The 17,615-nt window shown below is 36.5% G+C and overlaps 9 protein-coding genes across 9 annotated transcripts; 4 read left to right on the forward strand and 5 right to left on the reverse strand.

Annotated features, from left to right (window-relative positions):
* Window positions 1–654: 654 nt before the first annotated feature.
* WALSEDRAFT_70422 (hypothetical protein) lies at window positions 655–1,457 on the forward strand (the record flags this gene model as incomplete). The annotated part of the gene is made up of 4 exons (XM_006960204.1): window positions 655–1,079; window positions 1,127–1,174; window positions 1,218–1,334; window positions 1,384–1,457. Exons 1-4 carry the CDS (start codon window positions 677–679, stop codon window positions 1,455–1,457), a joined length of 642 nt encoding a protein of 213 aa, XP_006960266.1. The 5' UTR covers window positions 655–676.
* Window positions 1,458–1,548: 91 nt separating this feature from the next.
* WALSEDRAFT_33882 (hypothetical protein) lies at window positions 1,549–3,787 on the forward strand. Its single transcript, XM_006960205.1, has 7 exons — window positions 1,549–1,565; window positions 1,608–1,675; window positions 1,721–1,868; window positions 1,913–3,142; window positions 3,189–3,348; window positions 3,394–3,489; window positions 3,543–3,787. The coding sequence occupies exons 1-7, from the start codon at window positions 1,557–1,559 to the stop codon at window positions 3,668–3,670; spliced, it is 1,839 nt and encodes a 612-aa protein (XP_006960267.1). The 5' UTR covers window positions 1,549–1,556; the 3' UTR covers window positions 3,671–3,787.
* On the reverse strand, window positions 3,759–6,867 carry WALSEDRAFT_58603 (SNF5-domain-containing protein; the record flags this gene model as incomplete). Its single annotated transcript, XM_006960206.1, has 3 exons — window positions 3,759–4,558; window positions 4,601–6,510; window positions 6,560–6,867. The coding sequence occupies 3 exons, from the start codon at window positions 6,865–6,867 to the stop codon at window positions 3,795–3,797; spliced, it is 2,982 nt and encodes a 993-aa protein (XP_006960268.1). The 3' UTR covers window positions 3,759–3,794.
* A 108-nt stretch (window positions 6,868–6,975) lies between these two features.
* On the reverse strand, window positions 6,976–8,997 carry WALSEDRAFT_58604 (hypothetical protein; the record flags this gene model as incomplete). The annotated part of the gene is made up of 2 exons (XM_006960207.1): window positions 6,976–8,686; window positions 8,731–8,997. The coding sequence occupies 2 exons, from the start codon at window positions 8,995–8,997 to the stop codon at window positions 7,025–7,027; spliced, it is 1,929 nt and encodes a 642-aa protein (XP_006960269.1). The 3' UTR covers window positions 6,976–7,024.
* Window positions 8,998–9,096: 99 nt separating this feature from the next.
* Window positions 9,097–10,129, forward strand: WALSEDRAFT_55467 (hypothetical protein). Its single transcript, XM_006960208.1, has one exon. It carries the CDS (start codon window positions 9,395–9,397, stop codon window positions 10,064–10,066), a length of 672 nt encoding a protein of 223 aa, XP_006960270.1. The 5' UTR covers window positions 9,097–9,394; the 3' UTR covers window positions 10,067–10,129.
* Window positions 10,130–10,137: 8 nt separating this feature from the next.
* WALSEDRAFT_55468 (hypothetical protein) lies at window positions 10,138–12,794 on the forward strand (the record flags this gene model as incomplete). Its single annotated transcript, XM_006960209.1, has 4 exons — window positions 10,138–10,491; window positions 10,533–10,641; window positions 10,691–11,760; window positions 11,808–12,794. The coding sequence occupies 3 exons, from the start codon at window positions 10,138–10,140 to the stop codon at window positions 10,852–10,854; spliced, it is 627 nt and encodes a 208-aa protein (XP_006960271.1). The 3' UTR covers window positions 10,855–11,760; window positions 11,808–12,794.
* WALSEDRAFT_61357 (Pentulose kinase) lies at window positions 10,140–12,794 on the reverse strand. The gene is made up of 4 exons (XM_006960210.1): window positions 11,808–12,794; window positions 10,691–11,760; window positions 10,533–10,641; window positions 10,140–10,491 (listed from the first exon to the last, which is right to left on the reverse strand). The coding sequence occupies exons 1-2, from the start codon at window positions 12,768–12,770 to the stop codon at window positions 10,912–10,914; spliced, it is 1,812 nt and encodes a 603-aa protein (XP_006960272.1). The 5' UTR covers window positions 12,771–12,794; the 3' UTR covers window positions 10,140–10,491; window positions 10,533–10,641; window positions 10,691–10,911.
* A 326-nt stretch (window positions 12,795–13,120) lies between these two features.
* On the reverse strand, window positions 13,121–13,989 carry WALSEDRAFT_21978 (hypothetical protein; the record flags this gene model as incomplete). The annotated part of the gene is made up of 4 exons (XM_006960211.1): window positions 13,121–13,209; window positions 13,256–13,287; window positions 13,333–13,417; window positions 13,470–13,989. Coding segments are annotated over 4 exons (726 nt in total), but the record flags the coding sequence as incomplete, so codon positions are not given.
* A 481-nt stretch (window positions 13,990–14,470) lies between these two features.
* WALSEDRAFT_4988 (hypothetical protein) lies at window positions 14,471–14,692 on the reverse strand (the record flags this gene model as incomplete). The annotated part of the gene is made up of 2 exons (XM_006960127.1): window positions 14,471–14,534; window positions 14,577–14,692. Coding segments are annotated over 2 exons (180 nt in total), but the record flags the coding sequence as incomplete, so codon positions are not given.
* Between the last annotated feature and the right edge of the window lie 2,923 nt (window positions 14,693–17,615).

Raw genomic sequence — 17,615 nt, forward strand, 5'->3', positions numbered from 1 at the left:
ACTCTATACCAGAGGCTTTGTCCAATTTCGAGAATTTAATTGCGTCATTTAGCTTAAATGGTCAGAAGAAGCGTAAAAATGACGACGATGAGAGTAGCAGTAGTTCTATGTCTAAACGCAAGGCAGTTCGTTGCTCGAGATGCCATCAGACTGGTCATACGAGAGCACATCCGGATTGTCCATCACTGAGTAGCAATGAAAAGCAATCAAATGAAACGCATTTACCAATTATAGATTTCAATAACGAGCAATTAGAAAATGAGTTAGCAAATTGGAGCATGGTGTGTATTTTTCCTGACTTTTTCTCATTCATAGCTAACTATCTTTTAGTTTGTTAACAATTCAAGCTCACAAGATCCATCGACCATTACATCCGCATTTCCATATCTTGATAACGATGATCAAACACATTCACAAGACGATCAATTGTTCAATTTAGCAAACCAATCAGCATTTTTAGCAGAATTCAACACGAACGAATGAAGACATGTACTTAATAATAATTTTAGAATGTATTTATCATATTAAATTTAATTCGCTCCTGTAATCAGTATACCTTAGGGTAACTAACTCTGACGACATTTCAATCACGTCTTCGGCAATTTAGATTAGATGATTGATGCACTTAAAAATGAGGAATAACTAAATTAAGCTGCTCTATGCGGAACTATCATTAATGTCACACGAAGATTTAAGTCGTTTAATGTTTTGGTTAGATTCTAATAATTTAAGTTTGCCAGGACCGGCGGCCCAGAATGGAGAGTATAATCAGGAGCAAGACCAAAATGAGAAGCTACGATTGTTAGCTTTGCAAGCATCGCGATCAGATAATCCCTATGAAGTTTTAAAAAGCATTTTGGATCCCACTTTGGGAAATCTATCGAAATCTAATGAAAGTAATGCACAAGCAGGATCTAGTAGTCAAGTTTATTATCAATCTACACATTCTCCTACATACCCAACAGTACCAACCAGTGGGCGTTATGACGACTACCCACTTATCCCATCGGGAGCTATACCATCGACTAGTCGTGATACACCTGCAAATACAGTTTACAATTCATCTCCTTCGACGAATAGTGCGCCTGTACCACGACAATATCATCGTCAACTTCTACAGCCCAAGTGCCTCCTATCCATGATGACAAAAGGCGGAGGAATACATTGGCATCAGGTGAGTATTTATGTAGTTTTCTATAATTCTAATACAATGATAGCCAGATTTAGAGATAGGAAGAAACAGCGTGAGAATGCGCTAGAAACTATCGTCGAGAGACTCAAATCCCAGTCTGAGATGCTGGAAGGTGAAGCGAGTAACCTACGGAAGGAGAATAGTGAGGGTGTTTTAAATTCAGAAACATTATTACTGACTGACATGCATAGATTGGCTATTGAGTTTGCTAGAATTGGATAGCGCTAAGCAAGCATTACAAAAGCATAGTAGTGGCAAAGATTGAATATCTAAATAAAATTATTTTGTACATTTATTCGAATTTTCTTTTATAACGGCTTCGTCATCGCCGAGTGTTCAGAGACCAACTTTCATCATAACGAGAATGATCGCTGTAAGATAAACAAAACAGTAGAGCACATTTGACTGTTTTTAGATAAAATTACAAAGAAAGCACCCAGAGTTTAGTCAGGAGGAAGTAATGAGGCTCGTTGATACCTTCCAGTGCGTATTTACTTTCTTAGCGTCACACATCTTAACAACAAACAGACAGCTAGACGTAGAGGGTAAAGGTGTAGCACAGCAAGATATTATCAAGTCACTCCAGAATGAAGCCACCTACGATCAAGTTAGAGAGACGCTCAAGGATGTCAGCGTAGACGCTAGTGGAAGAGTAGAAGTAGAAGATTACGTTGATGTGAGACCTAGATTATCATTTTTTTCTTTACTAACATTTCAAAGCTCATTTCAAAGCTCAAAGCGGGTCAAAACGCCAACGCAGGTGTCGTACAGAAGGGAAAAGTCACCGTCAAGGGTACATCATCAAACGTTTCACACACTATTAACGAGGATGAGAGATCAGAATTTACTAGACACATTAATCAAGTCTTAGACGGTGACGCTGACGTAGGTAACAAGTTACCACTTCCAACAGACAATTTTCAGCTTTTCGATGAAACTAGAGATGGTTTGATTTTATCAAAGTTGATAAACGACGCTGTACCAGATACTATTGATGAACGTGTACTCAATAAGCCAAAAGGTCGCACATTGAACGCCTTTCAAGCCACTGAGAACAACAACATTGTTATACAATCTGCAAAAGCTATCGGTTGTCAAGTTGTTAACATTGGTTCACAAGATTTAGTAGAGGGTAGAGAAATCTTGATTTTAGGTCTTATTTGGCAGATTATTAGAAGAGGTTTACTTTCTAGGATTGACATTAAGAACCACCCAGAATTGTACAGACTGTTAGAACAAGATGAGGCTTTGGAAGATTTCTTGAGATTACCACCAGATCAAATCTTGTTGAGATGGTTCAACTACCACCTTAAGAATGCAGGTTGGCACAGAAGAGTTTCCAACTTCACAAAGGATGTCAGCGATGGTGAAAATTACACCATCTTACTCAACCAATTGAAACCAGCTGAATGCTCAAGACAACCACTTCAACAAACTGATTTATATCAGAGAGCTGAAATGATTTTACAAAACGCTGATAAAATCGGTTGTAGAAAATACTTAACTCCAAATGCAATGGTTGGTGGTAATGGTAAATTGAATTTAGCATTTGTCGCACATTTGTTCAACACCCACCCTGGATTGGAACCACTGAATGAGGAGGAAGTACCAGAAATTGAAGAATTTGACGCTGAAGGTGAAAGAGAAGCTAGAGTATTTATTTTATGGTTGAACAGTCTTGATGTTAACCCAGCAGTCTACAATCTCTTTGAAGATGTTAGTGATGGTCTCGTGTTATTACAAGCATTTGATAAGATTGCACCTGGCTCTGTCGTTTGGAGGAGAGTTGCGAAACCAAAACCAGAGCAAGAGTTATCAAGATTCAAGAGAGTTGAAAATACGAACTACGTTTGTGAACTTTGTGTCAAAAATGGTATGCATCTTGTTGGTATTCAAGGTGCGGATATCGTTGATGGTACACGTACGCTCGTTCTTGGTACCGTCTGGCAGGTGTGTAGTAAAGGGATTTTCTCCACAATTTACTAATCCACAATAGATTATGAGATTGAGTATTGGTGTTACTTTGTCAAGTCTCAGCAAAAATGGCAAACAAATTACTGATGTTGATATGGTGAGATGGGCAAACGACAGAGTTGCACAAGCAGGAAAGAGATCATCTATGCGTTCGTTCAAAGATTCTTCCTTGAGATCAGGACGTGAGTGGTTTTGTTTAGTAGTGACATCTTAGCTAAACTTTTTAGACTTCTTCCTCGACCTTCTTGATGCACTCAAACCGGGTTACGTTGACTATTCATTAGTCAATGACGGTAGAACAGATGATGATGCATTCCTCAACAGTGAGTTGATTTAATATAGATGTTGACAATCATTAACCCAGTCCCTTTTTTAGATAAATTAGCTATCTCCGTTGCACGTAAAATTGGTTGCCTTGTCTTCGTCGTTCCAGAAGATTTGGTCGAAGTTAGACAAAAACTCGTTTTAACGTTCATCGGTGCAATCATGGCTGCAACTGCCTAAAACTAATTTGACGACATTCAAAGTGGACATCTGTTTTTTAAGAAATACCTTTACTTTAAAGATTGAAATTTTTTGTTTATGTTTACAAAGAAAAAAGAATACATTATTATTGAATTTAAATCTTTTAGAATTGACTTTGATCGTCATTTTGACTATTAAAATCAAATGAAGGAAGACCAATCATATCCATATCAATGTTTGAAATATCGAGCGAATTTGGTAAATCACCTGGTAAGTCATTTGACAGATCACTTGGTAAATCGTGAGGAATGTTGATAAATTGTTCTTGATTATATAATTGCGAAGGACCTTGTGATTGTTGCGGTGCTGGCTGATCATGTTGAGAAGAAGCATGTTGCATAGCAGCGGCAAGAATATCGGTTTGTTGACTAGGTGCTTGTGACATAGCGACTTGCATTGGTGTTTGATGACTAGATGAAGGTCGTGATAAAGGATTCAAACCTTGCTGATGGGGATGACTCATTGGACTTAAACTAGTACTTGGTCCATTCAGTGGACTTAAACCATCAGTTATACCCAATCTAGCCATTAACTTTTGCTTATGTTGGCGATTCTTAAGGTGTTTTTCGAAATTTTCAACTGTCATTCCAGGACCAGGTGTGTACATCTTTCCTGGACAATCAAGACATTTTATTCTCCACTCTTGAACTTCACCAGCTTGTGATGGCTTTTCAACAATAATAAACTGATCGTTTGGATATTTCAATCGAAGTTGCTTGGCTGCTTCTGATAACCAAGTTGGCGTAGACTGTGATTGACGCGTTTTAGATGTATCCCCAAATGCTTCAGATTGGCTACTAGTAGGTGATGGCTGTGGAGGTAATTGCACTTGTCTATGACGCTGTGATCGTGTCTGTGGTAAGCCTTCTGCAAGTTAGATTTACTTCCAATCTGAAGTAAGCCACTCACTCTCTTCTTCACCTTCATTGTAATCGTCATCATCTTCATCATCATCAATCGATTTCCTCTTGCCTCTCTTGTATTCAAATGTATCATCTTCATCACTGAAATCCAAATCTTGTTTTCTTTTATGAGAATTACTATAGAAATCAAGTTGTTCAGCCTCTTTTGCAACTTTTTGAGCTTGCCTTGATGCCTTCATTTCCTTTCTATAACGTTGTGCATTCGCCTTTTGGAGTTGATTCCTTTCTTCATTTTCCCTCTCCATCTGTTCTCTCAAACCTTTATGGTATTCAGGGTCATTGTTGTAAACTACTGGTTTGTTTTTACGCATCTTGTGTAAATACTTTCCACATTCACCACAAAGACTTTTATCACCCATTGGTCCTTTCCTTCTACCAATCGCGTACATTTCAGGTACACCACAATTACTACAATGCCATATTCCATTGATGATATTTTCATGTTGATTTTCAGTTGAGAAGTAACTGTATATATTTATAGTAGCAGCTGAAAGTTTCTTGACTTCCACACCAGGTGATAGATCCTTCTTAAAAGCTATTCCATGTCCATATTTCATTGCTTTATTATTACCAGTAGTAAACATCTTAGCACCCTCTCTCAATCTCGGTATAGGATTATAATCAATCTTAGTTGGTACTTCTTGAATAAATCGAGGTCTCTTGGTAATTGCCATTTTGGATTGATCGAATGGTTGGATTTGTAAAGGCTTTTGAACATATCTATTCTCCTCTTCATTAAATTGCATAGTGGAATTAAAGTTATCAAAATGACTATCCTCACCACCATAATCTTCATCTTCAGGATTATTGTCAATATCTGCCAATTCCGCTTGTGCAGAGGTTGATATATTTAAACTTGCTTTAGCAGCAGCAGCGCGTCTTGGATAATTAGTTGGTAATTGTTGATTATTTTGATTATTTCCTCCAACTACTGGTTGATCTTTCAAGAATGAATGTGGAACTGATATATACGTTTCAGGGAACTGTGGTAATGTCCTGAAAGTCTTTATTGGTTCTCTATCTTGTGTCAAAATTGATGAATTAGTTTTGCGATTCTTCTGTAATCTTTTACGCCTTCTATTATCCTTTTCTAAATCTTTTTCATAAGTAATTAAATCTTCAGAAGATACTGGTTCCAATTTTGGTGTAAATTCTGCAGCATCTCTCGGTGTCCTTTCCAATTGATGATCTATCAACTGGGGCAAGAATGATTTACGGAAGTCTTCATCAGGTATTTTTAATAGTGAATCCTTCTCATCAATCGGGTGATTTAATTTTGATAAAGATTTCAAATAAAATGATGATTGTTCGCGTATATTATGAGAAATTGATGTAATGAATTCACCCGGTAGACCTAATTCTAGGGCGAAATTAGTTGCGAATAATTCAGGGGCATCCTCTTGTAAAGAGGTTGATAATGGCCATTCAAATTGATCAATTAGATGATTTGGTGGATGTACTATATCCAATTTTATCAGTATTCTGATATCTTCTTCAAGTTCCTGATCTATATTAGTATCAAGCTCTTCTTTGACGTTGATATCATCGGGTATGCTATCGTTTTTTATAGAATTCCACCAATTTAATTCGGATTGATCAAGTAATCCCACATTAGTTGAAGTAGAAGGACCGTGCATATTCAAATATTCGTGTACGTTAGATTTCCATTCATCTAATTGATCAATGATTGCTTTCTCAATATGATGTGCTGCAGTATACTCGTTTAAACCGAAGTCATGACATAGTGAGATAGCCAACAATTTTGGGGTAATATGTGGCTCTTTGAGATTATAACAGAATACTTCTTTTAATCTCAAATAATCTTGATCAAAATCCAACCTAATAGGGACCAATTCCTCATTCACTTGAGCAGCGTCTTTGTAATGGAACTTCTGACTAAAGGGGATAAGTTAATAATGTAGATATATAAGCTTTAGTAGCTCACAATCTAATAGGTGGACTTATAGATAATTTATTACGAATTTGATCAACCAAGTTATTCGTATCTTTTGGATAGAGTAGCTTGACTTTACTATCTAAAGCCAAAGGTGGATCCTTCTCTGGCCTTTCAAACCATTGATACTTGGGTTTAGATAGTTTGTAATTATCTACGGAAGGTTGCTTTAGCGATGACTTTGATATAGAGTTATATAATCTGCTATCATTTGATAGTAGCTTTAGGTAATTATCATCAGACGAATCCCATTGGCGTATTTTACTTTTATTTTTTTCATCCACAGATGCAGTGTCCATCTGTATGTTTCTGATTTTTAATTTTATAATTTCGTGGTCTATAAACGAGCACTTAAGAGATCAAGAACCGTGAATTTTATTAAAAAAATAAATTAAATAAAATTACATATCGTTTTTAAATTTATTTATTATTTTATCCTTTTTATTTCTTTTTACCCTAAGAGACGTCTTCAGGTACAATGTAGTTATCGATGACAGCAGAATTCTTCTGACTAAACTGAGAAATTTTTAATTTAAAGTAATCAAGGTCCAAATCAATTTGCTTGTTTATTTGATTGCTATCCTTCGATGAACCTAGTCCACGTTTGTACTTTATAAACGAGCTCTCTTGTGACTTAATTTCACTTATTTGATTGAAATATCTTTCAATTAACTCGCTAGTTACTTTTTCATTTATTATTTCTTTATAATTATCTAGTTTAGTTTGATTATTAAATGATATGAGGTCATTAATCAAGGTATCTATAAATTCCGATGGTTTATCTTGATGTTTACGTGGTGCAGATAATTTGTATACACTTTTCACACCGCTGAGGTGCTTACTCAATTTTGTAATTTGGATTGAGATGATGAGATTTAAGCAATTTTGACCAAAGTCTAACTTTATGGTATCCAATGATTCAAATAATGATTCTTGAATGGTATCGAGTTCATCTTTTAGAATTTCGGTAAAGTGTTGCTTGATTTTGTTATTCCAGAGGTCAACAGTTGTTGTGAATATTGTGTCAATGTCACAGCGGCTGTTAATTAAGAACTCCAACAACTTTTGGTCATTATCTTGTTGAGATTTTTGTGCTAAGAATTCATCTAGAGTATCGTCCAACCATGTCTTATATCTCGACAATAGTTGTAGAGTTACCTTCCAGAATTTCGCGAGTAGATCGTCTAGGACTACTTCATCAGTCCAACATCTGTTTAAAGCCCAAGCTAATCTTTCTGTTTGCTTTATGGTATATATGTCATCAGTACTTTGACAATAAATGAGCGGTGAGTGAAATGCACCTTCAACAACACTAACAAGCTCTTTGAAACGTAATTGAAAATAGTTGTTCAATTGAAACCTCTGTAATATACCATTTTGTGAGAGTGATCTGATATTATTAATTGCTTGTATTGAAGGTGCAAATGTCTCAAAATTGGTTATGAAAGATTGAAACTCATTGTAATTCTTATGAAATAGATTCGGTTTGCCTATGGAGAAGAGATCTAAACCTAGTTTATTTATGAGTGAAGATTCAACTTCTAAGTATAGACTATCGAAGTAGTTGTAATGACTGTTATTTTCACTTATCGATAATAAAGATTGTCTAATTTTGTTTGAATTTTGGCAATTTTCGAATAGATTGATTAGTGGAGATAAATTAGATGATATTGTATTGATTATTTCTTCGAATAGGTTATCTTTACGAAGTTTATCAAGCAAAATTTTGACGAATTTCCTGAAAACTAACTGAGATTGATCCAAACTGTTGAGAATTTCATATGATCTAATTAAATCGACTAATTCAGGATTACTTGGACTGTTTAATTGAATGAAAAACTCGTTGTTTATTTTATCTAGAAGATTCTGTTTTAGTTTGTTGATATTTTTCTCATTTGTTCTCCTATTTAAGTAGATTAACTTGTTAAATTGTAGAGAAATTCTTTTCAATTGCTTTGGTTTGTTATCCTGTGATGAAATGAGATTGTTTATGTGATTGAAATTATTTATGAAGTTAATCTTCTGGTTCAAATCGTTAAGGTCATTCTTTATGAGTTGTCTATTGTGAAGGTGGTTATTGAGAGTATCTCTATTATCATTTAACTGAGATAATTTTCGCTAATTATTCGTTAGAAAGATGAAAGAAAAGCTATGATACTAACGTTCAAGTTGCTCTTAAATGACGTAATAGATATTAATAAATAATCTAAATATAATTTATCATCCTTTATAAAGTCTTTCAAGTTGATAAAGTTGTTATAGTCTTTATAAATCAATTCAAATATTTTGATAGTAGTTTGATGCTGTAATAAAATCAGATCCTTCTCATAATCTAATAAATTGTTTATTGACTTTGATAATAAAAATTTATTTAAATTGAAATTTTTATCTAATAGATATTCTTGATTTAGATTGTTTATAATTTCCATGGATGCGACTGAGGAGATTCAAAAGTGAGTGAATAGTCAATAAAATATAGAAAAAAATAATAAAAATATAGAAATTTAATTGAATCGGGAGAGTGGTATAAAATAATTAAATTATATAAAAATAAACTAAACTCTTCTGGATGGAATGATGAAATAAAGTGCATGATTCTGAGTAGATAGCAAACGGAATATTTAAATAATTTACTAACGACGATCTCAAGATGAAATACAAGATAATAATAAGCTAAACGTAGAAGAAATATTTTTAAAAATTATGAAACAAAGTTTAGGTAAATAATATATCTATCCTTTTGATTATCTCACAGTCATCATTTTTAGATAAAGTACCAGATAATATAAAAGTTGAATTAAATAACTTATTTTACAATAAACAATAATGTTCATCTTAACAGAATTGAAGGATACGATAGCAGTTAAACCATCAAATTTGAACAAAGATTTATTAGATAGCATAGTTGATAGTATAAATTATAAATATTCCAACAAAATTATTCAGGACCTCGGTTTGGCTCTTTGCTTACACTCTTTATTAGATTCCTCTGAAGGTTTCATACAGCACTCAAACGGAAACGTTTATTATAAATGTAAATTTAATTTAATCATTTTTAGACCTTTCGTGGGAGAAATTCTAATAGCGAAAGTAAAGTCTACTTCCGAAGAAGGTATTACAGCATCAGTTGGTTTCTTTGACGACATTTTTATACCAATCTACAATCTACCTCCAATCACCCAATATGATAAGGCTGAATCTACTTTCTTCTGGTTAGCAAATTGGGAAGAAGATAGCGACCCATTCACCTCATCACCGGAACAAAGAGCTTACATAGATATTGGTGAAAATATACGTATTAGAATTGAAGCTGAACATTTTGAAAATGTATACCCCAAACCAAAGAAAGTTGCCATAGAAGAATCTGAACAGGATATTATACCAACTGCTTATAGGTTGACCGCTTCTATAGACGGTCAAGGTTTGGGTGTCGTCAGCTGGTGGGAAGAGGTAGAAGAGGAAGAGGAAGAAGAAGAAGATGCACAGATGGAAGAATAACTAGTTTACTTGTACTAATTTTATTTATTTTGACTAGAATTGACATGTGACTGACACCTTCAATACCCACAATGGTTTATCCAGCAGAACAAAGAGAAAAATCAGAAAAGTTGGACTCTACAACTTGGAATCTACCAACTGAAAAGAAGCTTTATGTACACCACCTCAACGATCCGTCCAACGCACCGAAAGAGCTGCTAAGTAGATTGCACCAACTATTCAACTTTATTATAGAAGAAGGGCGCACATACCCAATAGAGACACCCATGTCAGTTGAACAGTTCAAAAGCTATTTCTTCGCAGCTGATCTTTTCGTTGGTCTCCTAGTTGATAAGCCGCTAAGCGAGATTGGCGATAATGAATGGGACGTTGTCCTCGGGGGCTGTTATTATGTCAAGCCAAACTACGTTGGTAGATCAGGCCATGTATGTCTCTCTACATCCTCTTATATCGTCTAATTACTCAGATTTGCAATGCGGGTTTCATCGTGAACGCAAACAAAAGAGGTCTCAAGCTTGGTTCTACACTTGGTAAGAGCTACTTACATTATGGTCCAAAGTTGGGTTACAAAGGATGTAAGTTTTCTTTCTATCATTACGTCATGTTTTTAAACATATACACCAGCTATTTTCAACTTGGTCTATCAATCAAATATCGCAAGCTCACGAATCTGGGATGGACTCGGATTCACTAGGATCGGTATCGTACCAAAAGCCGGAAGACTTATTGACGATAAAGGAACGGAATATTACGATGATGCTATCATTTATTATAAATCTTTCGAATAAATGTAGAACAATGGATAAATACTTTTCAAAGGTTTATTACATCATTTTTTCATTAAATTATTGTGCACCTTCAAGCGCATCTTCAACTTCCTTTCTCCATTTTCTCTGGATATCGATAGACTCCCTAAAGATCTTGTACTTGGCGTTCAATAAAGTGCTGTCCTTCTTAGAACAGTTAGGTTCGATTCTTTCACCAGGTTTGGTCATCTCAGTCATCAATTGCCATAACCTTCTCTTATTACACTCGCCTACTTGCTCAGCTTGTTGCTGCTTGACAATTTCAGTGTAGTCCTTCTTCTGTGAGAGTTCGTAGGCGTATCTACCGAGCATTGCACAACCAGCAACTACAGGTCCTGATGCCGATGCAGGCAAAATTAATGGCATTTGACAAACATCTGCCATTAACTGCATCAATGCTCTGTTTTTTACTTGTCCACCTGACATGTAAATGCTGTTGACTTTGTGTCCAGCTTCATTCATTTCTTCGATGATGTGACGAGTTTGTAATGCAATTGCTTCAAGTGTCAATTGGAACTTTCTTGCAAGGTCTCCTAATGTACCATCTAATCCTAATCCTGTAATCATACCTCTCATTCTAGAATCCGCCAATGGTGATCTATTTCCGTGTAAATCTGGGTAGAAGTGCATGTGCTTGTTGATCTGATTGATTGAGTCAACTCCCTCTTCTTCTTTAGCTTTTTGGAGTAGTTCTTCGAGAATTTCGAAAATATTGGTTTGTCTTTCGTTTGCGACTCTTTCTAACTCAGGGTAGGCGATGTGCGTTTTGAGAACGAAGTCGATTAATTGACCAGTCGATGATTGGCCACCTTCATTCATCCACCAACCTGGGAAAACTGCATTTTTGTATGGTCCCCAAACGCCCTTGACAAAAACACCTTCAGGTGACTAATTGGGTAATTAATGGAGAATTCGTTGAAATAGATGTAACTCACTTGGACGATGTGACAGGTAGATGTACCTGCACAAGCAGCTAATCTTGTGGCACATTCTTCGAAAGCGACAGCTTCTTTTGGTAACTCTTCGCCTTTCTTTGCTGATCTGGCAGCAACAGTACCAATCCAACCAGCATAAGCATCGATAACTGAGCTGCCAACTGCTGTACCTTCAGCTAAGCCCAATTCTTCGGCGGCTTCCTTTGTCAAACCGTTACCGATAGGCAAACCACCTGTGAGAACCAAACCGTTCTTGTCTGGTGATCCTCCCAATGGTACGAAGTCTTGTTGTACGAGATCACCTAAACCGACTTGTTCCAAGAATTTTGGATCCCATCCTGATGGGTAGGCACCCTTGATAGAAGGAGTGACGTAAGTGAACTTGGAGCCGAGTGAGTTATTAGATCTGGCTGTTGAGCGAGTAGCTCTGTATGAAAGCCAATCTGGAAGATCAAAGAACATGCATTTCTTGAAGTCTTCTGGTTTCATATTGTTCTTTAACCAAAGTGTTTTTGGAATTTCCATTTCTAAACTGACAGTACCACCGACAAATTGCAGAGGCATTGCGCCTGTTGAGTTGATGAAGGTGGCCTCCTTTTCTGCTCTGTGGTCTGCCCACAGAATGATGTTCCTCTCACCTTCCTTGCCGAGTGAATCACCCTTAGTAACAGCGATCGGGTTTCCCTCATAGTCGGTAACGGCTAAAGAGCAGGTTGCATCAAACGCAATACCTTTTACAGCTTCTTTTGGAATTTGGGCTTGGCGGACGACGTCTTTAACAGATTGGCTAATACATTGCCAAATGTTGGCAGATGATTGCTCGAAGATGTTCGCGTCGTTGGCGTCTCTCCAAGTTTTTGTGTTGTATGTTGATTCAGCCAAGATGTCACCCGTAATGTTTACTAATGCAGATCTGGCTGAGCCAGTACCAACGTCAATACCAATAAAGTATTCTGCTGTCATTTCTTTCGTTAGTTCGTGATGGTTAGAGAATGAGAATAGTTGAGGATAACTTGGAGTAAACGTAAACGTGCCCAGATTCAATTGAGGTACAAATTTATAAATCATTGAATTAATATTATGTATCTCGTATTTTCACTTGCTCTCTCTACATTTCTCGTTTATTTGAGTCGTTAACATTCCCCATAACTCTGACGTAATAGTGGGGGAACTTATCCAAAATACCAATATTACTTTACCTCTTTATTTACTATACATTTCGTTACTCTATACTGAATCGGCACGCCGAATTAATTTATTACACTAGAACAAATACATCACTATTCACCGATTAGTCATCAAACTTTATAAAATTACTGATCCTCTAACGTAGGTACAAAAACATGCTTATCTCTTACACTTTTTTGCTCTGTCATTGGTTTCCCAGAGCCTGTGACACCGACTATTGGGATCGTTAGAGAATGGTTAGTAATGATAATGAAACTCACCTCTACCATACGGATTATCTGGCGTCTTAAATCTAAAACACGTCAATTCTTAAACATCTGACTAGCAAAAAGCTCACATGCTTCTTCCTTCTGACCCAGCTATGTGTATACCTTTTTTATTAGCTTTCTTTGCGAATTTCTGCCAATTGTTTTGCTTGTTGTCTAAATAACATCATAGTTAGCTGATATATCTACTTATGATGTATGGACTTACTCATTTCACTATTCTTCTGCTCCCTAGCTTCTGCTTTCTTCTCACTCTTCTTGCGCTTCCTTTCCCTCTCCTTCTCGTCTTCTATTGACGTTAAGGATTTTTGCGAATCTCTTTGTCGCTTGTTAGTTAATGAGATTTTTGTATGAGGATCCATAGCCTTAATCTGATTAGGCTGTACCTGCTGTGTACCCTCGTAACCTCTGAAGTTGATAGTGTAAACTATCTTTGGGTGTATACCTGACACCGCTTTAACAATAGCTGGGTAGAATTTACCGTCATTGTATTTAGCCATTATATCTTCACCTGCCTTAAATATCTTAACATCCTTGCTATCTTTCCCTTTACTCTGTGGCGGTTGTTCGCTAGTCGATGGAGCTGTCTGCGCTGGTGCAGTAGACGCTTTAAGTAAGTCTATCAAATTTGAGAGCTCGTCCTTTAGCCCTATAAGTTCTGCATTGGTGGGATCAGCTGTAAGCGTCTCCTTAACTTGTTCAAGCTGTAATTCGTACTGGCTAATCTCTTCTGCAGACCTTTTTATTATTATTCAGTTTTCACTTTCGAGCTTTTCTTATCACTCACATCGTCGTTCGAGTTTAGGATTTCTCTTATTATCAAACTGTGATATAATAGTAAATTTATATAGAAATAGTATACAAGCATTATTAATCTATACGAAATGTGGTCGTCACAATCCAAGAATATTCTCCTTCTCGTGTATATTTCGTTATAATCATCAAATCTCTCAATTATCCGCTTTATGCTTCTTTCTCAACCTCTTATGCGGTAATGAAGACGACGCTTTTGGTAGATCACATATAACTTCGTCTTCTGACTCGCTTGTCTTATTTGGTACACGTTTCGCTCTTGATGAGAGTCCTTTTGGTAATTTTTCAGTCGATTCTTCAGTTTTGGCTACCTCTTTTGCTTTCTGTGCGCATTCCGGCTGTGTAGACCAATGTCTGGTGACTAATCAGCCGGTTTATATAGTATTTAACCCATATATACCTTCTCAAAGCATCTGAGCGTGGAAATGAAGCATCGCAGTTAGGACAACTGTACGGTCTACTTGAAGTTATTGCAGCGCTTTCCGGAACCATTATTACTCACCTATCATTGTTATGCATGCGGAAGTGGCGCTCGGCGTCGTGTTTTCGTGCAAACGATCTCGAGCATACGCTGCAGACGTATGGGCGGGGCACTGTATGTGATTTGTAGTGGTTCTTTTGCACTTCATAAGTACTATTTATGGTTATATGAGTGCCCCCACCTCAAGTGTAGTATCACGGACAAATTTCTGATGGTTTATATCAGCAAGTTCATTAAGAATGTGAAATTAACATTACCTTGCTGCAACCTGGGTATGGACACTTTTTAGCGCGTTTGCTATCTTTCTGGTTCATAGTCGATGCGTTGGCAGTAATTGAAATGGGTGACGAGCGATCAGAAACCGTCGAAGCAGATCCGACAAAGACATAACTCTTTTCACTCACACCACTGTTAGCTATTGATTCGGTTTTTGAGGTAGTGTCGCCTGTTTTGCTTGATGATATATCAGCAGGTTGGCTTTCTAATGTTGTCTTAGATTTGTCTACTGCAGATTGATACTTTGGAGTTTTAGGTAGCTGTAGATTCTGTCCTTTGGATGCTAAAAATGTGTATGTAAGTTACGTTACCAGATTTCGAGCTTTATCACTTACTGTAATTGTAATCGCCAGATCTTGTTTCTGTCTTTAACGATAAGCCTGATCGCGGATGTTTCGAGGTGGTTGTCTCTGGTATCATTTGGTGATATTGTTGAGGAATTAGGGGCATGTTAATGCCCCCTTTGAGTATCGCACTATCTGATATGTCATGATAGACGTTCGTATAATCATTAATAGCATTGCTGTTCATTAATTGGTCTGGGATGTATTCAATTTACAACCTAGTAAACGTAATGTCACCTACTCTCGAAATTCCATTGCATTAGATAGGGAATTTGGCCCCCTGGATAGCCTCAGAATGTGAAAATTTAGATATGATCGCAACTCACAGATATTAGATGACTGGAACTGGGCCAAAATATTCATTTCTATATTAATTGAGTCTTTGAATATCCTTACAGATCCACACTCACCCTCTAGGTCGAAATGATTGATGTCGCAAGGGTACGGATCGTGGTTCGACAAAGATTTATTAGAAATGAGCGAAACATCATTGCCATCAGCCTGCATCAGTAATTCACCGTCAATTGGCCCTTGGCTGATGAGCTGGGTAGTAGTTTCGTTCTCATAGCTCGAGTTTTGCCAATTGTTTTCCTGTGGTAAGATGCTAGATGTCATTAAGTCTATATTCTGTTCACATTCGTACGACTTAGTAACCATACTAGGCGCTTTGGTGGCGCTATTAGTTTCGCCATCTTCTTTATCCGCTACTATTCTCTCATCCGTCAACGTCGTCGCCGGAGTTGCTGGCGTCGCTCCGTCATTATGGTTAAACTAAACCGTCCATGAGCAATCTATTTACTCTGAATTTATATCTCACCTTTAAATTATTGTACATCCGTTAGATTATGCAACACACCGTCGCATATACTGAACTTCGCGTCGAGAGTACTATTCAAGATCAGAACTCTTTATTTTAAATTAGTAACTTGTAAAGATGGTAGTGAGTCTAATACAACACTTGGATTTAGATGGAGATAAACAACCGCTAACCTCATTCTATTATCACAATTATGTTACACAATCTCAGCCGTGGAAATCAGCCTGTATGGTTTTTGTTAGAATGTATGCTGGGCGTAGCACAAATTAGGTCATTGGTTTATTCCATCTCGCTTCTATTTATCTTATCAAAGTCGAAGTGTTATTAATAACGCTGTCAACAGTGAAATTTGCTCAGAAACATTTATGAAGATCATCAAGCTTAAAGTAATAGAAGACATAGTAGCTCATACATCTTTACCTTGGCTAGTTAACACTGTTGTAAAGGATAAACGCCAGAATGAAATTTTTATGATCACATAAACGTCATAGTGAGTAAATAACCACAATCACGTTAACTGGGTGAGAATAGCCATTCTAGATGGTACGAAGCAGCCAATGGGTTGATAACATGGCTAATTATTTGAAACCAACATTGATTTCTAGAGGGATAGTTTCACGCACTACCTATACGCTGGTATATGGTAAGGTAGTATAGGTATGATAATAAGACAGCTGAGCTTATTTTATAGAGCAAATTCTCAATTCATCAACTAACGGATATGTATAATGTAAATGAAAACTTTCCGACTAGTTCTGATAACAATTTTTTTTATACCAAAGATATCAATATACAAGCTAGAGTATTCCTTTCGCAACACTATGGCCGTAAGGCTAGTGGGCCATACACAGAAATTATCGCTTACATCTGAAAGGATGATCGAAAAGTACAACGCAACTAAGACATCTGTTATCTTGAAAGATCTGCGATAAAATCTCAGTTCTTCATAACGGCAAATCTTACATAAAGGAGCTGTACGATGATTTCCATACGTTGATTTGCGTCCTCTTGGATATATAATGAGGTAATTAAGTACTTCAGATATCTGAACAAATTTAGCTTAAGCTAAGTACACTATTGCTAAATTTTTGGATGGTAAGCCCAATGTTTCATAACCTGTATATGTGTGTATCGCTTTCCCTATCAACAGCAATAAAATTATGTTAGTGAGATAAGATATGAAAGTAACTATGCGAAAGTCACAGGATCAAATTACGGATTTCTTCTAATTCATTAATCTTGTTTTTTACTTACACACCTTAAAGCAACATGTTAAGACCACCTTCTACTGAAACTTAGATTACCAAAAACCATTCCTAACCAATTATAAAGTCTACATGGTAGATATTAGTGATATATGTATATCGTTTAGTGAAGTTCTTCTGTACGTTTTTCCGTACCTGTCGATTACTATTGGACCTTTCAAGTTCACAATCATCATCTCTTTATTGTCAAAAGTAGTATGTTTTTATTAACGAACTTAGGAACTAAGTAAACTATCATTTCCTTGAAACATTTCTGATCATATGAAACGAAAGGTATGCTCTATAATAACATTTATCAACCTACATCGTCGAATTGTAAAACTGGCTTTTCCATAATAATGGCACTGTTAGATTGCCA

The sequence above is a fragment of the Wallemia mellicola genome, assembly GCF_000263375.1.
Source record: "Wallemia mellicola CBS 633.66 unplaced genomic scaffold WALSEscaffold_24, whole genome shotgun sequence".
NCBI lineage: Eukaryota > Fungi > Basidiomycota > Wallemiomycetes > Wallemiales > Wallemiaceae > Wallemia > Wallemia mellicola.

Excerpts from the sequence above, each read along its gene's own strand:
- WALSEDRAFT_61357 (XM_006960210.1), bottom strand. The coding sequence starts at position 12,770 with ATGACAGCAGAATACTTTATTGGTATTGACGTTGGTACTGGCTCAGCC. Across the intron at positions 11,761-11,807 it reads CTACCTGTCACATCGTCCAA|TCACCTGAAGGTGTTTTTGT; the intron begins GTGAGTTACATC and ends TTACCCAATTAG.
- WALSEDRAFT_55467 (XM_006960208.1), top strand. The coding sequence starts at position 9,395 with ATGTTCATCTTAACAGAATTGAAGGATACGATAGCAGTTAAACCATCA.
- WALSEDRAFT_33882 (XM_006960205.1), top strand. Across the intron at positions 1,676-1,720 it reads AGGCTCGTTGATACCTTCCA|ACAGCTAGACGTAGAGGGTA; the intron begins GTGCGTATTTAC and ends AACAACAAACAG. Across the intron at positions 3,349-3,393 it reads TTCTTCCTTGAGATCAGGAC|ACTTCTTCCTCGACCTTCTT; the intron begins GTGAGTGGTTTT and ends TAAACTTTTTAG.